Source organism: Oncorhynchus gorbuscha, linkage group LG02 (genome assembly GCF_021184085.1).
Source record: "Oncorhynchus gorbuscha isolate QuinsamMale2020 ecotype Even-year linkage group LG02, OgorEven_v1.0, whole genome shotgun sequence".
NCBI classification, from domain to species: domain Eukaryota; kingdom Metazoa; phylum Chordata; class Actinopteri; order Salmoniformes; family Salmonidae; genus Oncorhynchus; species Oncorhynchus gorbuscha.
The window spans coordinates 73,817,944-73,842,342 of NC_060174.1; the positions used below are offsets into that span (position 1 = coordinate 73,817,944).

General features: G+C 44.4%; 1 protein-coding gene and 1 pseudogene across 2 annotated transcripts; one reads left to right on the forward strand and one right to left on the reverse strand.

The window, feature by feature from the left end:
• The first annotated feature begins 13,209 nt into the window (after positions 1 to 13,209).
• LOC124009232 (RING finger protein 214-like) lies at positions 13,210 to 20,590 on the forward strand. Of its 2 annotated transcripts, none has more exons than XM_046320826.1 (15): positions 13,210 to 13,486; positions 13,590 to 13,777; positions 13,866 to 13,925; positions 14,212 to 14,352; positions 15,803 to 15,936; positions 16,026 to 16,094; positions 16,199 to 16,295; positions 16,456 to 16,544; positions 16,654 to 16,744; positions 16,864 to 16,959; positions 17,059 to 17,330; positions 18,808 to 18,925; positions 19,258 to 19,407; positions 19,526 to 19,627; positions 19,850 to 20,590. In XM_046320826.1, exons 3-15 carry the CDS (start codon positions 13,923 to 13,925, stop codon positions 19,910 to 19,912), a joined length of 1,425 nt encoding a protein of 474 aa, XP_046176782.1. In that variant the 5' UTR covers positions 13,210 to 13,486; positions 13,590 to 13,777; positions 13,866 to 13,922; the 3' UTR covers positions 19,913 to 20,590. The 2 variants fall into 2 exon arrangements, with proteins under 2 accessions (XP_046176782.1, XP_046176775.1); XM_046320819.1 differs by having other exon boundaries at positions 13,603 to 13,777.
• Positions 20,591 to 20,723: 133 nt separating this feature from the next.
• LOC123990640 lies at positions 20,724 to 22,710 on the reverse strand (annotated as a pseudogene).
• Positions 22,711 to 24,399: the final 1,689 nt, after the last annotated feature.

Genomic DNA, 24,399 nt, shown 5'->3' on the forward strand with positions numbered 1-24,399 from the left:
CTGAAAGAGCTGCTTCCTGTGCTTGACCTCCTATGTTGAACATAATAAACGCCTCTCTATCCACTGGATGTGTACCAAACTCACTTGCAAAGTGGCAAACCTTGTAAAAATAAAAATGCCTCAAATCTTTCCCCTCAACATTTTTTGAAAAAGCCAAACCTTGACCCAGAAAATATAAAAAACTAGTCTGGTTTTAGACCCCATCATAGCACTGAGAATGCACTTGTGAAAGTGGTAAAGGACCTTTTAATGGCGTCAGACCGAGGCTCTACATCTGTCCCTGTCCTCCTAGACCTCAGTGCTGCTTTTAATACCATCGATAACCCCCTTTTTTTTGGAGAGATTGGAAACCCAAATTGGTCTACACGGACAAGTTCTTTCCTGGTTTAGGTCTTATCTGTCGGAAAGATATCAGTTTGCCTCTGTGAATGGTTTGTCCTCTGACAAATCAACTGTAAATTTCGGTGTTCCTCAAGGTTCCGTTTTAGGACCGCTATTAAATTTCACTATTATTTTACCTCTTGATGATGTCATTCGGAAACATAATGTTAACTTTCACTGCTATGTGGACGGTACACAGCTGTACATTGCGAAGAAACACGGAGAAGCCCCCAAAATTGCCCTCCCTCGAAGCCTGTGTTTCAGACATAAGGAAGTGGACGGTGGCAAATGTTTTACTTTTAAACTCGGACAAAACAGATATGCTAGTTCTAGGTCCCAAGACACAAAGAGATCTTCTGTTGGATCTGACAATTAATCTTGATGGTTGTACTGTACTGTTGTCTCAAATAAAACTGTGAAGGACTTTGGCATTACTCTCTCTTTTGACAAACATACCAAGACTGTTTCAAGGACAGCCTTTTTCCCATCTACGTAACATTGCAAAAATCTGAAACTTTCTGTCCAAAATTATGCAGAAAATTAATCCATGCAATGCTTTACTTTCTGGCTACCCGGATAAAGCACTAAATAAACGTCAGTTAGTGTTAAACACATATACTAGAATCTTGACTAGAACCAACATTTTTTATCATATTACTCCAGTGCTAGCCTCTCTACACTGACTTCCTGTTAAGGCTAGGGCTGATTTCAAGATTTTACTGCTAACCTACAAAGCCTTACATGGGCTTGCTCCTACCATTCTTTACGATTTGGTCCTGCCGTACATACCTACACGTACGCTACGGTCACAAGATGCAGGCCTCCTTATTGTAGAATTTCTAAGCAAACAGCTGTAGGCAGGGCTTTCTCCTATAGAGCTCCATTTTTATGGAATGGTCTGTCTATCCATGAGAGAGATGCAGACTCAGTCTTGACCTTTAAGTCTTTATTTGAGACTCATGTCTTCAGTAGGTCCTATGATTGAGTGTAGTCTGGCCCAGGAGTGTGAAGGTGAACGGAAAGGCTCTGGAGCGATGAACCGCCCTTGCTGTCTCTGCCTGGCCGGTTCCCCTCTCTCCACTGGGATTCTCTGCCTCTAACCCTATTAAGGGGGCTGAGTCACTGACTTACTGGTGCTCTTCCATGCCGTCCCAAGGAGGGGTGCGTCACTTGAGTGGGTTGAGTCACTGACGTGATCTTCCTGTCCGGGGTGGCGCCCCTCCTTGGGATGGCATGGAAGAGCATCAGTAAGCCAGTAACTCAGCCCCCTTAATAGGGTGCCGACCTGTTGCACCCTCTACAACCAATGTGATTATTATTATTTGACTCTGCTGGACATCTATGAATGTTTGAACATCTTGGTCACGTACTCATATAATCTCCAACCAGATGAGCCAGAAGAGGACTGGCCGCCCCTCAGAGCCTTTTTCCTCTCTAGTTTTCTTCCTAGGTTCCACCCATTCTAGGGAGTTTTTCCTAGCCACCGTGCTTCTACATCTGCATTGCTTGCTGTTTGGGATTTTAAGCTGGGTTTCTGTACAGCACTTTGTGACATTGGCTGATGTAGAAAGGGCTTTACAAATAAATTTGATTAATTGATTGACATCAACACCATCAACACCATTGTCATAGTAACCCTAGACCAATCCCAATTTGCAGATCCACAGATGATGCAATCTCTATTGCACTCCACACTGCCCTTTCCCATCTGGACAAAAGGAACACCTATGTGAGAATGCTATTCATTGACTACAGCTCAGTGTTCAACACCATAGTGCCCTCAAAGCTCATCACTAAGCTATGGACCCTGGGACAAAACACCTCCCTCTGCAACTGAATGCTGGACATCCAGACGGGCCGCCCCCAGGTGGTAAAGTTAGGTAACAACACATCCGCTATGCTGATCCTCAACACGGTGGCCCCGCAGGTGTGCGTGCTCAGTCCCCTTCGGGACTTCCTGTTCACTCATGACTACATGGCCAAACACGACTCCAACACCATCATTAAGTTTACAGATGACACAACAGTGGTAGGCCTGATCACCGACAACAACAAGACAGCCTACAAGGAGGATGTCAGAGACCTGGCTATGTAGTGCCAGGACAACAATCTCTCCCTCAACGTGATCAAGACAAAGGAGATGATTGTGGACTACATGAAAAAGAGGACCGAGCACGCCCCCATTCTCATCGACGGGGCTGTAGTGGAGCAGGTTGAGAGTTTCAAGTTCCTTGGTATCCACATCACCAACAAACCATCATGGTCCAAACACACCAGGACAGTCATGAAGAGGGCACGACAAAGCCTATTCTCCCTCAAGAGACTGAAAAGATGTGGCAGGGGTCAAAGTTACGCAGCTGCACCATCGAGAGCATCTTGACTGGTTGCATCACTGCCTGGTATGGCAACTGCTCGGCCTCCGACCGCAAGACACTACAGAGGGTAGTGCGTACGGCCCAGTACATCAAGCTTCCTGCCATCCAGGACCTCTATACGAAGCGATGTCAGCGGAAGGCCCTAACAATTGTCAAAGACTCCAGCCACCCTAGTCATCGACTGTTGTCTCTGCTGCCGCACGGCAAGCGATACCGGAGCGTCAAGTCTAGGCCTAAGAGGCTTCTAAACAGTTTCTACTCCCAAGTCATAAGACTCCTGAACATCTAGTCAAATGGCTACCCAGACTATTTTTATCCCACCCCCCTCTTTACACCACTGCTACTCTCTGTTGTCTTCTATGCATGGTCATTTTAATAACTCTACCTACATGTACATACTATCTCAACTAACCGGTGCCCTCGCACGTTGACTCTGTATCGGTACCCCCCTGTATATAGTCTCCACATTGACTCTGTACTGGTACCCCCCTGTATATAGTCTCCACATTGACTCTGTACTGGTACCCCTCTGTATATAGTCTCCACATTGACTCTGTATTGGTACCCCCTTGTATATAGTCTCCACATTGACTCTGTATCGGTACCCACCTGTATATAGTCTCCACATTGACTCTGTATCGATACCCCCCTGTATATAGTCTCCACATTGAGTCTGTACTGGTACCCCCTGTATATAGTCTCCATATTGAATATGTACTGGTACCCCCCTGTATATAGTCTCCACATTGACTTCGTACTGGTACCCCTCTGTATATAGTCTCCACATTGACTCTGTACTGGTACCCCCTGTATATAGTCTCCATATTGAATATGTACTGGTACCCCCCTGTATATAGTCTCCACATTGACTTCGTACTGGTACCCCCTGTATAGTCTCCACATTGACTCTGTACTGGTACCCACCTGTATATAGTCTCCACATTGACTCTGCACTGGTACCCCCCTGAATATAGTCTCGCTACTGCTTTTTTTACTGCTGCTCTTTAATTACTTGTTACTTTTATCTCTTATTCTTATCTGTATTTTTTTAAACTGCATTGTTGGTTAGGGACTTGTTTGTAAGTATTTCACTTTAGTTTCATTTTAGTGTTCTTGGGCACGGGCACTATGGTAGTCTGCTTAAAACATGTTGATTTTACAGACGGGCAGGGGAAGGTTGAAAATGTCAGTGAAGACTGGTGCTGGTGCTCTCGTGCATGTTTCAGTGTTAGTAGCAGCAGTGTAAAAAGAGGGGTTGGGTGGGAACTGTAAAAACTGTTGAGAAGCCTTTTTGTCCTAGACTTGGCACTCTGGTAACGCTTGCCATGTGGTAGTAGAGAGAACAGTCTATGACTGGGGTGGCTGGGGTCTTTGACAATTTTTAGGGCCTTCCTCTGACACCGCCTGGTGTAGAGGTCCTGGATGGCAGGCAGCTTAGCCCTAGTTATGTACTGGGCCGTACGAACTACCCTCTGTAGTGCCTTGTGGTCGGAGGCCGAGCAATTGCCGTACCAGGCAGTGATGCAACAAGTCAGGATGCTCTCGATGTTGTAGCTGTAGAACCTTTTGAGGATCTCAGGACCCATGCCAAATCTTTTTAGTTTCCTGAGGGGAAATAGGATTTGTCGTGCCCTCTTCACGACTGTCTTGGTGTGTTTGGACCATTCTAGTTTGTTGTTGATGTGGACACCAAGGTTTGCAAGCCCTTCCACATCTGATGAGCATCAGAGCCGGTGTAGTACGATTCAATCTTAGTCCTATATTGAAGCTTGGCCTGGTGCGCCGGAGGGCATAGCGGGATTTCTTATAAGCTTCCGCGTTAGAGGCCCGCTCTTTGAAAGCGGCAGCTCTAGCTCAGTGCGGATGCTGCCTGTAATCCATGGCTTCTGGTTGGGGTATGTACGTACGGACACTGTGAAGCCAATGACTGATGTGGCGTCCTCCTCAATGCCATCTGAGGAATCCCGGAACATATTCCAGTCTGTGCTAGCAAAACAGTCCTGTAGCTTAGCATCTGCTTCATCTGACCTCTTTTTTATTGATCTAGTCATGGGTGCTTCCTGCTTTAATTTTTAGTTGTAAGCAGGAATCAGGAGGATAGAATTATGGTCAGATTTGCCAAATGGAGGACGAGGGAGAGTTTTGTATGCGTTTCTGTGTGTGGAGTATAGGTGGTCCAGAGTTATTTTTCTTCTGGTTGCACATTTAATTTAAATTTTGTAAAACGGATTTATATTTCCCTGCATTAAAGTCCCCGGCTACTAGGAGCACCGCCTCTGGGTGAACGTTTTCCTGTTTGCTTATGGCGGAATACAGCTCATTCAATGCCGTCTTAGTGCCAGCCTCTGATTGTGGTGGCATGTAAACCGCTACGAAGAATACAGATGAAAACTCTCTCGGTAGGTAGTGTGGTCTACAGCTTTTAATGAGATACTCTACCTCAGGCGAGCAATAGCTCGAGACTTCCTTAGATATCGTGCACCAGCTGTTATTTACAAAAATACATAGTCCACCTCCCCTTGTCTTACCAGACGCCGCTGTTCTATCCTGCCGGTACATCGTGTAACCAGCCAGCTGTATGTTGATATTGTCATCGTTCAGCCATGACTCTGTGAAGTATAAGATGTTACAGTTTTTTAATGTCCCGTTCGTAGTTTAATCTTCCTCGTAACTCATCAATTTTATTCTCCAAGGATTGCACGTTTGCTAGCAGAATGGAGGGAAGTGGGGGTTTATTCAAATGCCTACAAATTCTCAGAAGGCCCCTCTTTCTCCACCTCCTCTTCACGCAGATCATGGGGATTGGGGCCTGTTCCCGAGGAAGCAGTATATACTTCGATTTTTTTCTCGTAAGAGTCGTGAAAGGAAAAAAAAGGATTCTGCTAGTCCGTAGTGAGTAATCGCAGTCCTGATGTCTAGAAGTTGTTTTCGGTCATAAGAGACGGTAGCGGCAACATTATGTACAAAATAAGTAAAAAAATAAGTGCACGAACCAGGTTAACCTACATGCCAATCGCTTTTGGGAACAGGCAGAAAAAGTTCACGTCAATCCACGGAAGCAAAAAGGACAATGTCAGAGTTTAATTCAATACGAGAAAAGCTGTGAAATGGAGAGTTAAAAATAAAGAGAAGAAATGTCCAGAAAAGTAGGCTAATATGTTTTGGAAAGATTTGGTGAAGTGGTAAAAGAGGATGATTGTGAGGTGCTATACAAATTCAAGAGTCGCAAGACGGGACTTCAAATAGGGAAGTTCAAGGGAACTGTAGCAGCCTACTTTCAGATGGGTTAAATGGAAACTGAAATATTGACAATGACTGTAGGTCTATAACGTCTCACATAGCCTTAAGCATTTCTAGCCATAAAAGTATACACCAAATTTAGGACAAATGTACTCTGAAATAGGAGTGGAGAAATATTATTTATTTATTTCAGCATCTTGAGAGAATGTGAATGCTTAGTTATGCTGAACAAAAATACAAAACGCAACATGCAATAATTAAAAATATTTTACTGAGTTACAATTCATATAAGGAAATCAGTCGATTTAAATCAATTCATTAGGCCCTAATCTATGGATTTCACATGGCTGGGTGGGGGGGAGCTATAGGTGGGCCTGGGAGGACATAGGCCCACCCACTTTGTCCCCCACAAAATTACAGAAATACTCCTTAGCACCCCCTAGATGGATTATCTTGGCAAAGGAGAAATTCTCACTCTCAGGTGATGGAAACAAATTTGTTCACAACATTTGAGAGAAATACATTTACATTTACATTTAAGTCATTTAGCAGACGCTCTTATCCAGAGCGACTTACAAATTGGTGCATTCACCTTATGACACATTGGACCAACACTTTATATGTTGTGTTTCTATTTTTGTTCAGTGTAGATACGTAGATACCGTCTGTAGAGGTGCTATCTTTATCATGACCATCAGATATGACTTGGTCACCAGGGAAACAGCAAACAGTAAGCAAAGCAGTCATTGTCAGCTCCTCCTCTACATCTCCTCACCTCTTCCTTCCCCTCTCTGGAGATCACTATCAGCATTTATTTTAGCCTATCACAGCAGAACCTCCCCCCAAATGTTTTTATTTCTTCTGAAAACCATTGTATACACCCATTATGGAGTCTACCTACAGTATGTCAATCATTTACATCTGATTTGTGGTCAAAAGATCTATATTCCATGTCAATCATTGTACGCCTATATCCTAAGCATATACTGTAGGCCTATCTACCCACAGACAGTAGGCTATAACAGTGTTTTTCCCAATAATTAGTTAAGACACATTTTCCCAGAAGTATTAGAACCGGGGAATGTGAAGTAACATGAAACTAGCCAGAGAGGACGCAATAAGTTTTACTCTGCCCAAAATCTGTCCATGAACATATTTGTATGTAGGTCAATGACAGTGTTGAATTTGGTCAACAAAAAATATATTTGTAGAGATTATGATTTTCATAGTCTAGGTCAGGACAAGAGATTAGCACTGGAGTCAGGTGGTGTAAAGAGTGCCTGGCTGTCTATCAATCACTTGTTCAGGGACAGCAGTGTGTGTTCACTATGGTTCATTCATTTTAAGCAGAAGTCAGAGAAAAAAATGATTGACAAAAGGTTATGCCCTCTAGTGGCTGTGTGGTTTGCTAGTTTCTTTTACACCTGCTACGTTAGGTCAGAAAGGGAGAGGCGAAGCGAGACGTTTTACTCAGCCCAAAATCTGTCCACGAAAATAAGCCCATGAAGTGAGGATTTTTTTGTATGGATTTCAATGAGTGTCGAATGTGGTCAACAATAAAAAAATACTTGCTAATTTCCTACGTGGGGCCAATTTAATTAAAGATAAGTTTCGTAATGGTTTGGTTGTTATGAATGTACTGATAAAAATGGACGCACGTGGCATTTTGGCAACTGTATTGTTGTCATAGAGAAGATAGAAGGCTCATACTGGATATAAACCACTTTAGTATGGACATTGGCGCCCCCCCTTGGGTTGTGCAGTGGCGGAGATCTTTGTGGGCTATACTCGGCCTTGTCTCAGGATGGTAAGTTGGTGGTTGAAGATATCCCTCTAGTGGTGTGGGGGCTTTGCTTTGGCAAAGTGGGTGGGGTTATATCCTTCCTGTTTGGCCCTGTCCGGGGGTGTCCTCGGATGGGGCCACAGTGTCTCCTGACCCCTCCTGTCTCAGCCTCCAGTATTTATGCTGCAGTAGTTTGTGTCGGGGGGCTAGGGTCAGTTTGTTATATCTGGAGTACTTCTGTCCTATTCGGTGTTCTGTGTGAATTTAAGTATGCTCTCTCTAATTCTCTCTCTCTCGGAGGAGGACCTGAGCCCTAGGACCATGCCTCAGGACTACCTGACATGATGAGTCCTTGCTGTCCCCAGTCCACCTGGCCGTGCTGCTGCTCCAGTTTCAACTGTTCTGCCTGTGATTATTATTATTTGACCATGCTGGTCATTTATGAACATTTGAACATCTTGGCCATGTTCTGTTATAATCTCCACCCGGCACAGCCAGAAGAGGACTGGCCACCCCACATAGACTGGTTCCGCTCTAGGTTTCTTCCTAGGTTTTGGCCTTTCTAGGGAGTTTTTCCTAGCCACCGTGCTTCTACACCTGCATTGCTTGCTGTTTGGTGTTTTAGGCTGGGTTTCTGTACAGCACTTTGAGATATCAGCTGATGTACGAAGGGCTATATAAATACATTTGATTTTGACATTGCCATTGAGAGCTTCCACAATTATTAACTATTCTACTTGGTGGGTATTCTTATGAGTTGGGAGCAATCAGCCAATGAAAAAGAAAATGTATTACTTGAAAATTGAGAGGGCCTCAATGGCACTGCCTGTGCTGTCACAGACGCTATAGTATAATGGCAGATACAAAGTTGTATGTATCTCTATGGCTTGTTGTTCACACGTGTATCTGCCCTCTCGTTGGCTAGAATGGTCCCACCTGATCTATCCTCCTCTTGCCTGCCTTCCATCTTTGAGGACATGTATTTCCATTGTTAATGTGGTCACTTGACTATCTTGTCAATAGACAATATTTGGTTAGGTTAGCTGTAGATATGCCATGTTCACATGCAGGTTGAACCTATGAGACGCTGAAATTTCCGACTTGCTGATTCGTTGAACGTGACACATGTATAATGACAACTAATTAGCAAGTCGAACATTTCTGAGTTTCCTTGTTCTGACTAGCACTTGAACACGGAATTAGATACTAGACTTAGTGTTGTAGTCATCCAGGGCCCTGCTTCAGAAAGTGGGTTTAGTGAAAACTCAAGAGTGAGTTGACTCAAGAGTTGAAGGAAACGCTGGGTTTTCTGTTTCACAAAGCCAGTTCAGCTCAACTCTGAGTCAGTTACTATGGCAACATACTCTGCGAAGCTAACCTGCTCCCTGGAAGGTTTTCAACTAACTCTGAGTTTCTCCTCCTCTTTAGCTAAAGCCTGCAGGAGGTGTCAGACATGGCGTGTCCTTTTCTTGAAGAGCTGGTTGATATTGAAGCACAAACACTCTGCAGAAATCTCCATCGGGAGAGGGTAATCAGACCATGTTTGGATGTTTTATCATTCCCTGATGATTATCTGTTTGAGTGTTTCTGTACAATCGATCAATCATCTGAACAATATTCTCAGCCCTCGTGTAGTTAATTTGACACATCGTGGACATGGACATGCTCTCAGTTCTGAACAAATTCTTTGCGTTGCACCTTTTTTTGGACGACGGGAGTTTTCTATATGATGTCGGTGACGCTGAGCATATTTCCAAGGCAACCATCTGTCAGGCTGTCACGTGACTGTACATTTACTGTACACTTTTGTGGTGTTCACAAGTCACAGATCCACAAGAATCAACAAAGAAGAATTCCACAGAATTGCAGGTATCAGTCTAAGCAATAATTAATTTACTTAGTATGAAGCTTTGAGACATGAAGTACTAATCAGTTAATTTGATATATGTGAGGGTTTCCAGGTGTGATTGACTGCTTAGATGGCACTCATATTCCTATCACAGCTGTGAATAGGAAGTCTTTCCACAGCATTAATGTGCAAGTAGAACTAAATAGTAGCCTTTAGAATTCCAAATGAAAGATACTTCATAATACAGCTAATTACTGTTCTGCACTGTGAAGATCATATGTGATGCAGCCCACATCATCGTGGAAGCAAAGTGGCCTGGGTCTGTGCATGACTCGCAAATTGTTCATGAGTGTACACAGAGTTAGATTTGCCCGTGGTGAGTTATATATAGCTATATCCTATTATATCAATATTTTGTTTATTTCGATTGCAACCAAAAATGAACTGTATCCTCGTATTACCATAGGAGAGTTGGATGGTTACCTGCTCGGTGACAGAGGGTACCCCTGCCAGTCCTATTTGCTGAGCCCTTACCCTGATCCTTAGCCCGGCCCACAGAAATGTTATAACTTGGCTCACTGCAAGACACGAGCCAGGGTAGAGATGACCATTGGGATGCTCAAGGCCCGGTTCCAGTGCCTTTGTAGGCTCAGGGTCACCCCAGAAAGGGCATGTGACGTGGGGCGGCAGCGTAGCCTAGTGGTTAGAGCGTTGGACTAGTAACCGGAAGGTTGTGAGTTCAAACCCCCCGAGCTGACAAGGTTATCAGGATCGTTCTGCCCCTGAACAGGCAGTTAACCCACTGTTCCCAGGCCCTCATTGAAAATAAGAATATGTTCTTAACTGACTTGCCTGGTTAAATAAAGGTAAAAAAAAAATGTGTGATTCTCCACAATATTACCACAATTAGAGGAGAACAATGTCCTACTCAACCAGTGAACGATCCTGATAACGATCCTGGCCACCCCGCTGACACACGAGAGACATCATTTCTGATTGACCCTTCACCTCCCCAGTGTCAAATTAAGACATTTACATTTAAGTCGTTTAGCAGACGCTCTTATCCAGAGCGACTTACAAATTGGTGCATTCACCTTATGACATCCAGTAGAACAGTCACTTTACAATAGTGCATCTAAATCTTAAAGGGGGGGGGGGGTGAGAAGGATTACTTATCCTATCCTAGGTATTCCTTAAAGAGGTGGGGTTTCAGGTGTCTCCGGAAGGTGGTGATTGACTCCGCTGTCCTGGCGTCGTGAGGGAGTTTGTTCCACCATTGGGGGGGCCAGAGCAGCGAACAGTTTTGACTGGGCTGAGCGGGAACTGTACTTCCTCAGTGGTAGGGAGGCGAGCAGGCCAGAGGTGGATGAACGCAGTGCCCTTGTTTGGGTGTAGGGCCTGATCAGAGCCTGGAGGTACTGAGGTGCCGTTCCCCTCACAGCTCCGTAGGTAAGCACCATGGTCTTGTAGCGGATGCGAGCTTCAACTGGAAGCCAGTGGAGAGAGCGGAGGAGCGGGGTGACGTGAGAATATGCCTTTCTTTTTATGAAGTCTTCTTTATTTCCTGCAAGTACAAATGCAGTACAGTAGTTAGTATTGTTTTATGTTGTTCAAACAAGTCAAATCATCCACCATCCACCTCTAACTCATGTTCCAGCAGTTCTATTTTTATCTTTTGCATCTGCAGCCTTGTGGACAATTTCTAAATTACATTTGTCAATTTGTTCCTCTAAGTACACCCTGTACAGCTGTTTCACAGGGAGCTATAGGAACACAAAATGACATTGAATTTCACAGTGCCAGGTCTACTTAGTTTCATTCTAAGTAATGGGCCAATGCTGAACAACATCTTACGGAGGAGGTAAGTTGTGCCGTGGAAGTGGATGGACCCCCCTCTTCCTCATTGTAAATTCCAGCATTGCTGTTAGAGGAAAGATTCCTTCAGCAATAGGTCACCCACTGTTTTGACTGAGGGTCATCTACTCAGCCTCAGGTGAACCCTCACCTGTATTTCATCCCTCACACTTTTTCTATTGGCTATAATGGAGGTCAAATTTGAACATGTCCAGTAAGCACAAATTTGGAGACATGTAAAAAGGCATTTAGGTGTTACTTTCCAATAGACAATATGAAATACTGGCAATGTTAGGATGGCTGACAAATGTACTTTTTTTGCTTAGGCAATTTCACTAACTACTTAAATATATCACATGTTGAATGTAGCCACTGAATGCTGTTTAATTGGGTAGGGTAGGCTAAACAACATCACAAGTCCCTGTAATGAAATTATACCTTACCAGTTGGAAGTATATTTTTACATTTCATCTTCAGTTGCTGCCAAGTACATTTTGTGCCTGTTGGGTTGCACCTGCATAAATATTAAAACACACATATATATACACACACACAAAATATATAAAATGTTGAATAAGTGGAACACCCGAGATTATTTTTTTTCAATTAATACTCATGCATTGACTCGGTCAGCAATTTTCTGCCACGCCAGCTCACACTCCTTTGCTGCTGCTACTGTATTTCTTTTAAAAATAAATAAACTCATATTCTGCATACGCATTCATTAATATTTCTAACTCCACTGGGGAGAAGTAGGAGGTTCAAGCCCTTTTTTCTCCTGTTGCTATGATGAATCATGTTATCTGTGTTCCATTGATGAGGGCTTATTATCTCCTCATGCACATACTTCACTCAGGGTTAACTTAACAATTAGTTCAATCGACTCTGAGTTATCACCTGTTCTGAAAATGAAAACTCTTGAGTTTGACAGCTCAGAGTTAGTCAACCCAGAGTTCAGGTTTAAAACTCAGAGTTTGTTAAACCTGCTTTCTGAAACAGGGCCCAGGATATGGATTCCATCAGTGGTCTACCAACTACCAATAAATACAGTAAATGCATCCCATGACATTTTCACATGTAGGCCTACAAGACCATGGTGCTTGCCTACGGAGCTGTGAGGGGAACGGCACCTCAGTACCTCCAGGCTCTGATCAGGCCCTACACCCAAACAAGGGCACTGCGTTCATCCACCTCTGGCCTGCTCGCCTCCCTACCACTGAGGAAGTACAGTTCCCGCTCAGCCCAGTCAAAACTGTTCGCTGCTCCGGCCCCCCAATGGTGGAACAAACTCCCTCACGACGCCAGGACAGCGGAGTCAATCACCACCTTCCGGAGACACCTGAAACCCCACCTCTTTAAGGAATACCTAGGATAGGATAAGTAATCCCTCTCACCCCCCCCCCCCTTTAAGATTTAGATGCACTATTGTAAAGTGACTGTTCCACTGGATGTCATAAGGTGAATGCACCAATTTGTAAGTCGCTCTGGATAAGAGCGTCTGCTAAATAACTTAAATGTAATGTAAATGTAACACTTTTACTCTGACACTTCTGTAGTGGTCATGTAGGAATTACAATTTACATCATTTGAAGCTACATTATTTGTCTACCAACCATACCATGTTTGCATACCTTCACAACAAACTCACCTCTCTCTGGACAACATGAATCACAAGAATGTCAAACATTATGAATAAACTCATTTGGACGGCGCTTGCGCAAGCGTAGCAATGATCTGCGTGTGTTTACCCGGAAGTGCACGTCATCAAACGTGCAATGTTTATAATTTTTCAACGTGGGATGAGGAAACAAACGATTCAAAATATGAATTGGCCGTTTTTGATGACTACTAAGATGTACGTTGTCATTTAAGTTTCAGTTTCCTAACAAGCTTAACGCTGTTTCATTTTAATTTGTCGTCGAAGAAACTAACTAACTAGCTAGCTAGCTAGCAAACGATGGACGACATCGACTGGGGATTGGCGCTGGAGGAGGACATGGCGCGGTAAGTGCGGTGACTGTTATCGTAGGGGTAGTTGCTTATGAGGAGTGGGTGATGACATGCTGGTATATCAAGAGCAGAGTACCTCACCAAATATTTACCCTAGCTCTGTCTCCCAGCGAAACCTCCGCCACGGGAAACTCTGAGCAGCAATACAACCCCTGGTCCAACCAGTCCAACCCCTGGTCCGAGCCTGGCTACACCTCGGAATCTGTAGGGGAGCTGGACAAGCTGGCCTCGGGAGATGGACAGCATGTCACTCACAAGAAGAAGCAGGAGGGGCAAGGCGTTCAGGTAGTATACGTTGGTATAGGACAGCAGTAATTTACGAAAGTGAAGCATATGTGACAGCAAGTAATCCTAAGTGTTTGGTATCTTGCAGACAGAAGCCTGGACAGCAGACAAAGATGTTAACACCGATCTGGATTGGGAGTCACTGATGGTAATGTATTCACTCTGGGTGCATACCTGGGGCAATTATTGTGGTAACACACACAACTTCTATCTGTGTGTTACTGACGTTGACAACCTTTTTCATTTTGACTCTCTCTCCTTACATTTCTCCTGTCTCTTTCTCCTCTTTCCACCCTCCCTCACTCTCTTTTTCCTATCTTTCCTCCCTTCCTATTTTTCTCAACCCTCTCTCTCCCTCACGCTCTTTCTCCTTTCTTCCCTCTCTCTCTCTCTCTCTCTCTCTCTCTCTCTCTCTCTCTCTCTCTCTCTCTCAGCGGTCAGTGGATGAGTACAGCACCCACCTGGCCATGCAGTATGAGGAGCTGATGAAGCACCAGGAGGAGGATGAGGCTGATCATGGCAGCCAAGTAGACAGTCTGGTGCAGAAGAAGGATGAGGGGGTCCACCAGCAGCAGGTCTGTTCACACGTCTCTACTGTAGGCTACATACGGTGCATTCGGAAAGTACCCCTTGACTTTTGCCACATTTTGTGTTACAGCCTCATTCTAAAATGTATTAAATAAATACAAATGATCGATTTACACACAGTACCCCATAATGGCAAAGCGATAACAGGTTTTCAGAAATGTTTGCAAATGTATTAACATTTTTAAAAACAGATACCTTATTTACATAAATATTCAGACCATTTGCTATGACACTCAAAATTTAGCACAGGTGCATCCTGTCTCCATTGATCATCATTGAGATGTTTCTACAACTTGATAAGAGTCTACCTGTGGTAAATTAAATTGATTGGACATGATTTGGAAAGGCACACACCTGTCTATATAAAGTCCCACAGTTGACAGTGCATGTCAGAGCAAAAACCAAGCCATGAGGTCGAAGGAATTATCTGTTGAGCTCCGAGACAGGATTGTGTCAAAGAACAGATCTGGGGAACGGTACCAAAAAAGGTCTGCAGCATTGAAGGTCCCCAAGAACACAGTGGCCTCCATCATTCTTAAATGGAAGAAGTTTGGAACCACCAAGACTCTTCCTGGAGCTGGCCGTCCAGCAAAAATGAGAAATCGTGACCCAATGGTCACTCTACAGAGCTCCAGAGTTTCTCTGTGGAGATGGGAGAACCTTCCAGAAGGACAACCATCTCTGCAGCTCTCCACCAATCGGGCTTTATGGTAGAGTGGCTAGATGAAAGCCACTCCTCAATAAAAGGTACATGACAGCCCGCTTGGAGTTTGCCAAAAGGCACCTAAAGAATCTCAGATCATAAGAGACAAGATGCTCTGGTCTGATGAAACCAAGACTGTTGTTCAGCATCAGAACCTCAGACTGGGGTGAAGATTCACCTTCCAACAAGACAACACAGGAGTGGCTTCGGGACAAGTCTCAATGTCTTTGAGTGTCCCAGCCAGAGCCCGGACATGAACCCGGTTGAACAGCTCTGGAGAGACCTGAAAATAGCTGTGCAACGATGCTCCCCATCCAACCTGACAGAACTTGAGAGGATCTGCAGAGAAGAATAGGAGAAACTCCCCAAATACAGGTATGCCAAGCTTGTAGCGTCATAGCCAAGAAGACTAGAGGCTGTAATCGCTGCCAATGGTGCTTCAACAAAGTACTGAGTAAAGGGTCTGAATACTTATGTAAATGTGATATTTCAGCTGTTTTTTTTATATAAATGTACAAACATTTAAACTGTTTTTGCTTTGTCATTATGGGGTATTGTGTGTAGATTGATTAGGGGATAAAACAATTGAATCCATTGTAGAATAAGGCTGTAACGTAAGACAATGTGGAAAAAGTCAAGCAGTCTGAACACTTTCCGGGAGCACTGTATAAGCCTAATTGTGTCATTATGTCTTTGGGCTTATAACCTGTGAGTGACAACATTAATATTTTTAGGTGCTGCTGGACAAAATTGAGTCCCTGCATGTGAAGCTTCGGCTGAACTGCTGCAAGACCACCCGCAAGAACTTTGCGGTCAAGAAGCAGGAGCTCAGCATGGAGAAAAGCAAAATGGAGGAGGAGAGGAACAGGTAAAGGAGAGAAAGTGAGAAGGTGGGAAAAGACAGAACTGTGACATTATGTCCTGTCAGCCATGTTCCTCTGTTTGTCCCTTTACCAGACTGTCTCAGGAGCTGGAGGAGACCACCAGGAAGCTGGCTTTGCTGATAGAGGAGCAGAACCAGGAGAAGTAAGACACTAAGCCACAGTCCTACATGTATAACATAACAATAGACACCACATACTAGTCCACATTATTTTGCGATACAATACACCTACTGTCGTCATCTCCAGGCTGATGTGGGAGCGGGAGCTAGCAGACCTGAACACTGAGATGGAGCGTCTACAGGAGGAGTCAGAGGAGACCACACAGAGAGCTCTACAGGGGGAGGTCAGTCTGTACATATTTATTAACTCAATAAGTCAACCATCACAACCCTATGACCCTGAATGTTCACTCTCATTCACCTATCAACACTTGTCTCCATGGAGTTGGATTTAAAGACAATCAGGGATTAACACTGATTTGTATTCTGATTTATGTTCAACAGATTGCGGCTCTGGAAATGCAGAGAGATGTGACCATGTCTGAGGTGGACGACTGGCTGAAAGAGGCTGACCAATACATAAACACACTTGGGTACTGTACTGAGCATGACCTTATGACCAAAGCTGGATATCGTCTGTATATTTTAATTCTCCCATAAAGGCTGTGCTTCAGTGATTGGTTGTGTTCCCTCTGTCTGCAGGTTAGACTCCTCCCAACAGCAGCACATGCACCACAGGCTGGAGTGGGAGAATAATGTAGCTGTGGTTCACAGCAGTTTGGCGGGACTACAGGTGAAGGACAAGAGAGCGACTAGACTGCGTTAAGAACTCCACTAGGGGGTTGAACTGCCCCTAGACAACTAGGGGACTTTATTGACTGTCCTCTCTCATCTTCTCTTTCTCTCTCACAGAATCAGTTCAAGGATTACCTTCACTTGCTGCAACAGGGCCAACCAAAGGAAAGCCTCCCTGGAATCACATTACCACCCTTACCCCAGGTTCCCATGGTGTGTATGCAATTGATTCTGACGAAGACAGTCAATGCCAGGTGGACTTGTTGATGAGTCTGATGATATGCACCCCGCCCCCCTTTTCAACATTTCCAGATGGGCCCTCCTAAATCCATGGGGATGACCTTCACATCCCAGCAGCACCACCGTGCTGCTTTCACAGCCCCAGCCAGAGTAACCCCCCCACCTGCCCCCTCCTCCACTCCCCCTGCCTCTGCTCTAGCCCAACACCCAGCCGCCCCACCTGTCTCCCAGTCCACCACTACCATGGCCTCCGCCCAGTCCCTGCCCTCCAATAACCCCCCCGCTGCTGGCAAACTGGACAATCTGCTGAAGAGACTGGGAGACAGATTTCCACAGTGCAACAGGTGAGATCAAAGTCTGTCACTTACTCTGAATGTCCTGGTCAGTAAAAGATCTTGCCGACTATAATCAATACGGAGTGGCTGCGGTTCCAGTTTTTCCGGAACCTGACTTGCCGTGGCTATAACCTGACTTGCCGTGGCTATAACCTGACTTGCCGTGGCTATAACCTGACTTGCCGTGGCTATAACCTGACTTGCCGTGGCTATAACCTGACTTGCCGTGGCTATAACCTGACTTGCCGTGATGAACACTCTGCTTCTGCTCGATTTCAGGTTATTTTTTTCAGGAGGTGTGTTAGGCTACATGCAGCTACCATGTTGTATGCAGAATACATGAGCGACATGTTCGTACAAACTTTTTTGTCTGTTGTATATTTAGGCACGCATATCAAACAAAAGCGAGACATACAGGCAGTAACAAATGGTGATTATTTTCTCATTATCATTGCAAACATTGGCTAGTTCTTTTTTTCAGCAACTCTCGCTACGATAAGGCAGCATAACTATGAAGATCTTCATCAGACATCGTAGGCAGTCTAAAGCGGTAGTTAAGAATAATAGTGTTTTGCGCGACGCTAAACGAACCCATTGTCAGAATGGTTTCCGGTCCGGGTACACATGCTCAGGTTGCCTAGAACGTTCGGCAGCCCAGAGGTGGAACCGATGGGTACGTGCTTCTACACCTGCATTGCTTGCTGTTTGGGGTTTTAGGCTGGGTTTCTGTAAAGCACTTTGAGATCTCAGCTGATGTAAGAAGGGCTTTATAAATACATTTGATTTGATGCATGATCGTTGAGAAGCGAAGTAGCAGTTAGTAGGGACTGTGGTTAAAACGCAGATCATCAACTCAAATGGGGAGTTACATTGTTTTTTCATTAACTCTGGCTAGTGGCTACGAAATGGCAGCAACTATAAAAATGTTCCTACATTATCACACAACGCTGATTGTTTTTGCTCCATTGCAATGTGTAGGGACTAGGGCTGACCTCAATTATTTGACTGGTCGATTGTTTGATCGATAGGCTGTTCGTCGACCAAGATTTATTTTTTGTTGACCAGTAGCATATATATATTTATTTATTTTATGGCACACGAGACACCTGTCTTATTCGCGCCCATCTCTGTGAACTAATTCATTGCCGAGGCAGAGACCACGGAGATGGCACAGTAAAAGAAGGGGAGTGTGTCACAATGCACTTCTCTCTCCAGAATTCACTCTCTCACACCAATTTGTGCACATTCATTGTTTCATAACTTTATTGTATAAATTGTTTGCATTTGATTGTTAGTGTATATCAATTCCCCATGACATATATCACCAGTGGGACATTTACCATTAATTCCTATAACACGTGCGCAGAACGTGATCCGGATCCTTACCTTTGAATAAGTTTTCCGGGAGTAGGCGAAAACTCGGTATTGGCAGCCACGGTCTCATTCTTTCAGTTTTACCTCCCTCTCTCTCCCTCTCTCCCTCCAGAACCCAGCTTATGTCAGTTCTGCAGCAGATTAAGAATTCTCGGGGCACCATGGCTGGCATGTCTATTGATGACGTCACAATGCAGGTGGCACAGAGACTGGCACAAAATGAGAAACCGGTAGGACAGTCATTAACACTGAGATGCTCACACGTTCGTGCACACACCAACACAGTCTAAACCAGGGTTCCCCAACAGGCCTCCACACAATACTGTTTTTTTTTGGGGGGGGGTGCATTTTGCTTATGTGGTCATACAAATGTAAGCAAGGTTTGAAATTAATGTTTTAATTCAAATATTATATCTGTTTGGGCTTCTTGCAGTCAATCTGCAGTCACAAATGATTTACAATTATGGTCCGGCCACCCTACCCACCCGCACAAGACAAAATTGGCCCGTGGCTGAATCCAGTTGATGATCCCCGGTCTAAACCTAACCCTTATTCTCCAAAGGCACCAGGGCCTATCAGGCCTCCCTCTGCAGACAGGGGCGTTCCTGGCTACCCAGACCCAATCCAGCGCCCTCCAGGACCCATCCAGAGACCCACACATCCCCTTCAGAGATCTGCAGTGGCCCAGGTCTTCCAGACCAGGCCCCCACAGGTACAAACCACTAGTGCCCTCTGCAGACAACCATAGTTAGAGAATTTTAGACTTGGGTGACGAGATGTACATAACCCTTGTGTGTTTGCCTATTGATGTACTGCTTGTCTCTCGCCAGCCTGTCGCTGTCAGTAATCGTAAGCTGTGCTTGATGTGCCAGAAACACTTGGAAGCAGACAGCCAGCACCCCATGAGCTGCGCACACACTGTACATAAGGATGTAAGTCGTACACTAAAAAAAAAGCACTTATATTACTGCAAACTACAGTGTTGATGAGGAGGCGAGGCCTACCCTAAGAATTCCTCATATTGTACACCATACTAGGCACAATAAGATTATGCTTCCTTTTTACATTGCTATAATCCTGACTCTACATTCTTAAACTACTGAGGAACTTTTAGCTGATGGAAAGCTGATGATTTGCCTCTGTCTGTGTTTCAGTGCATCAGTGTATGGCTGCAGTCGAGCAAGTACAATGCCTGTCCCTTCTGTCCAGCAAAGTGAGAGGAGTAGCCGATCAGACCAAACGGAGAACACAACAGAAGACGTGAAGGGAAAGAGGAACACTGATAACGTTCTGGTCAGCTTCACAGAACTGAAGTGGGAGATGGTGGAATATGATTCTCACCTACACAGAGCAGTCATGGTGACTTATTACTATTCACCTATGTGACACAATAAACACAAGTCATTGATATTATCCATCCCTATATCTAGACTTGACTTTATGTAAATCATTTAGTACTGACCAGAACTTTATTTTCTCACTTTTTTAAAAACATTCCTGATTTAACCCATAGGGATATCATGTTTGTTATGTATGCCCGTTTGAACAAGCATTGTGTTTCTTGTCAAATATACCTCTGATACCCTCTGACATAATTATATCAACTGTTACGTGCATGTTATTTCTAACTACCAAGCATTTTCTATGTTTTATAATGTTTCTAACTTCCACGAGTTCTGTGTAAAATGTTTTTTTCTATGTCTAAAAATACACTAAAGTGTTATGTTAATAAGTGCCTTACTAAAAGTCACATATGAATTATGACTCATTGAACTTAACTTGCTTGAATGAGCAGGAAAAACTTCAGTGGAAGGGAAATAGCAATAACTATTTTGACTTGTTTAATTAACATATGTGATGTAATAGAACGATAAAATAAAACCATTACACCAGTATATTGGAGACCTTTTGTATTTCATTGACAAGATGTCTGGAGGAGAGACCATATTTTCAGGTACACCAAGTTTCTTTCACCAAGCATGACACAGGCCATGTTCATGTGGATGGAATCACACTGTGAAGGTGGCCACTACGTGGAGACAATCTACAGATAGTGTGTGCGAGACTCGGCACTTCTTGTTGTGAGGAGTGTGTGTCTGACCAGGATCTGAGGTTTTTATGCCTTCATGGCTGTGGCGACGGTATCATAGAAGGTCATGAACCTGCTCTTCAGGTCCTCGAAGTAGGGCTCCAGCTCGCTCTGGAGGTCAGCGGTGTGTAGGGACACCTCCCTCACCGACAGACTTCACAAGCTGATCCCTGTACTCCTCAGCGTAGGAGGTGGCCAGATTCCTCCGTTCCTCCAGACGATTGGTCAGTGTAACAGTATAACTTTAGACCGTCCCCTCGCCCATACACGGGCGCGAATCAAGGACCCTCTGCACACATCAACAACGGTCACCCACGAAGCATCGTTACCCATCGCTCCACAAAAGCCGCGGCCCTTGCAGAGCAAGGAGAACTACTACTTCAAGGTCTCAGAGCAAGTGGCGTCACCGATTGAAACGCTATTTAGCTCGCCCCGCTAACTAAGCTAGCCGTTTCACATCCGTTACATCAGCTTGGTGCGGACTATCTCAACCATGGGGAACAGCTTTGACTTGGTCACCTCAACCTTGGCGCGCATCTAATTGACCAGCTCCTCGCGGTTCTTGAAGACGTACTCCTGGAAGATGGGCTCTAGCTTCTCGCGGTACACCTCAACATGCATCTAATTGACCAGCTCCTCACGGTTCTTGAAGACGTACTCCTGGAAGATGGGCTCTAGCTACTCGCGGTACATCTCAACATGCTTCTGGAGGACATGCTGCAGCTCCTCACTCGGGCTCACACACCTGATTGGAAGTGGAAGCAGTCTGGGTATACTCGTGCAGCTTGTCGAAGCTCTCGGACAGCTTCATCCTGGGGGAGATGAGGAGAGGGGGTGGACAGAGAGGTGGAGGGTAAAATGAGGGAGACACCAGTGCAACACATTGCTATGATGGAAAGAAGGATGAGGGGTTGTTGGAAAGGGAATATTAAGGCAGAATAATCTGGTGAAAGTTAACAAGTGGAGCTATGTGTTTCTTTTACTTGTACTCAGTGTATTCAGTCCATCCAGGTGGTCCAGGGTCTTCCGGACGGTCTCCTTCACCCGAGTGAGGTACTCTATGATGGCTGCCTTGATGTGCTCCATCTGGGAGGGGGCATCATTCTGCAAGGCCTGGGAGCCTGGTGGGCGAACAACCACATGACAGACCCAGGCTTTAGCTATAGTCCTGAGGCCTCCACACAAGACTGTACTATGTTATATAACATTAGAGCTCATATTGACCTACTGCCAACATGAGCGACAAACTTCATGGTGAAGTGCTGAGAAGGAGAGAGAGAAGGGGGGGGGCAGATAAAACATGTGAGAAGCAACAACTTAACATTCAATGTTTCACACAACCAAAAACAATTGAACTCTACCAAACATTCAAACTCAAACTTCAGAGTACAAAAGCAAGTTGCTGTTTATGCATTTGATCCATATTTCAAATTCTAACACATTTCTTTCCAAGAACCGAAGTTCAAAAATAATATCTGATGTCTTTCAGCAACTTTCATCTGTCTAATATTGGTCCTTCACTTCCTCATATTTGATTCCTTTTCTCCTATGTTGTCTGTCTCCCATGCTTCCCATAAGCCCCATACCTCCCTATGAGTGTCCCAGTGAGGCTAGTTTTCTCTTACCTGGGGGGTATGGTCCCTGATCAGATGTGTGTGTGCTGTCTTGGACATGGACCTCAGCCCCTCAGTCCAACTGTAGGAGCATGTCCAAGGGTCAGAAACTAAGAGGGAAGAGGAGGGGGGCGATGTTTTATTACAAAGTACACTTTTATGAGCAAACAGACAAACACCTATATGTACATGCGTGGGTTACTGGGTTGACCTAATGTTACCACCATACGGTGTAGGAACTGAGGTTACTATCAGTCACCTGAATGTCAAAGTCTTTTTCTGGAAAGACTTCGACAATGTGTTTCTGGCACATGCAATCTAAGTACATCAGTTTTAAACATTAATAATGACATACTTTACATATATAACTGGATATATTCAATATCCCTATATGCCCCAATGTTGAACATCACACCAGTCATCATAAAGAATATTTGTTAGATCCATATACAACATGTTTAGTAAGTACATGTAAATGGTTATGTATGCGGATAGGAAACTTGCCATATAATTTGATATTTGCATCATCCTATTGACAATGAGACCAGAGGTAGCCACTTGTGGCTATCTGTCCACTGTGGCCTTTTAATCTTTCTGGCTACTATGTGTGACCCATAAAGCCATCATAGGGCCATTAGATCATTGCCTCTAAAACTCTAAGGCATAAAATAAATGCCTGAGCTGCGTTTCTTCTTTCTGTTCCTGACGAGAGAAAACGCTTTGGGTGAGATTCTCTTCTGCACTGTTCGACCAATCCAGTAAATGTGGAGGAGGAGATGGACTGTCGCCTTGTTAACAGTGAGGTATACGTTAACGCCCAAAAGCAGAAGTCGTGTCACAAAAAAAACGAGAGCATCCGGATGTGCGTGCGTGCCTGCATGTCCAGTCATTGATGATGCCTCAGACAATGTGTGTGTGTGTGCAGTCATAGACTAGGAGTGTGTGATAATAGCAGATAAGATATTGCATACAGCTAGCTATACGTCCCCATAACCTCTCTGGGATATATGGGTTTTCTTTCTGGTGGGTTGATGAGTACCGGCATACATTCAGTTGGCACATTCGTTCTTTGCCATTTCAGTTCATGGTAGTCTCTCTTTACAGCCTAATCGAATAGCTGGCCAGTGTGCACACAATATTTATTTCCAGGGGCCACTGTTGATAAGTTCATACAGTGGGGTCTGGAATTATTGGATCTCTTGATAAAGATAAACAAAAAAAACATATGAAATTAATATTACAAATACTGAGCTATATTGTATTCTTGATACACACAGGAAACTGTTGTGTGAAAAACCCTGCAGCGTTGTAGTTCTTGACACAAATCGGTGTGCCTGGCACCTCCTACCATACCCTGTTCAAAGGCACATAAATATTTTGTCTTGTCCATTCACACTCTGAATGGCACACACACAATCCATGTTTCAATTGTCTCAAGGCTTAAAACTCCTTCTTTAACCTGACTCCTCCCCTTCATCTACACTGATTGAGGTGGATTTCACAGGTGACATTAGTAAGGGATCATATCTTTCACCTGGATTCACCTGGTCAGTCTGTCATGGAAAGAGCAGATGTTCATAATGTTTTGTACACTCAGTATTTGCATTTGTTATTTTACTGTCTTTTTTGCTAATCTTTATCAAGGGATCCAATCATTCTGGACCCCACTGGGTATGCTGGATCCTTTTCCATTTAATCTGTCCTGTGTGATTGGCCTATCCCACCTGTGTGTACTGTACCATGCAACATAGATGCAAACTTTGTTTAAAACCCTGAGTCGGCACCACTGTGCTTTGTCACGGTCATAGTCTGTCTGGCACACAGTATTGATTGGCTGAATAGGGACCATTACATTAAGATGGTACTCCTCAGGGACCACTGACTAGATCTGAAACACTACTCTCATCCTTGGTGAATGGATGCTTCCTCTGTCTTCTCATCTTGACCTTCTGCCTCTCGTTTCCCCCCACCACCTCTCAATAATCCCTGTACCCTCGGAGTT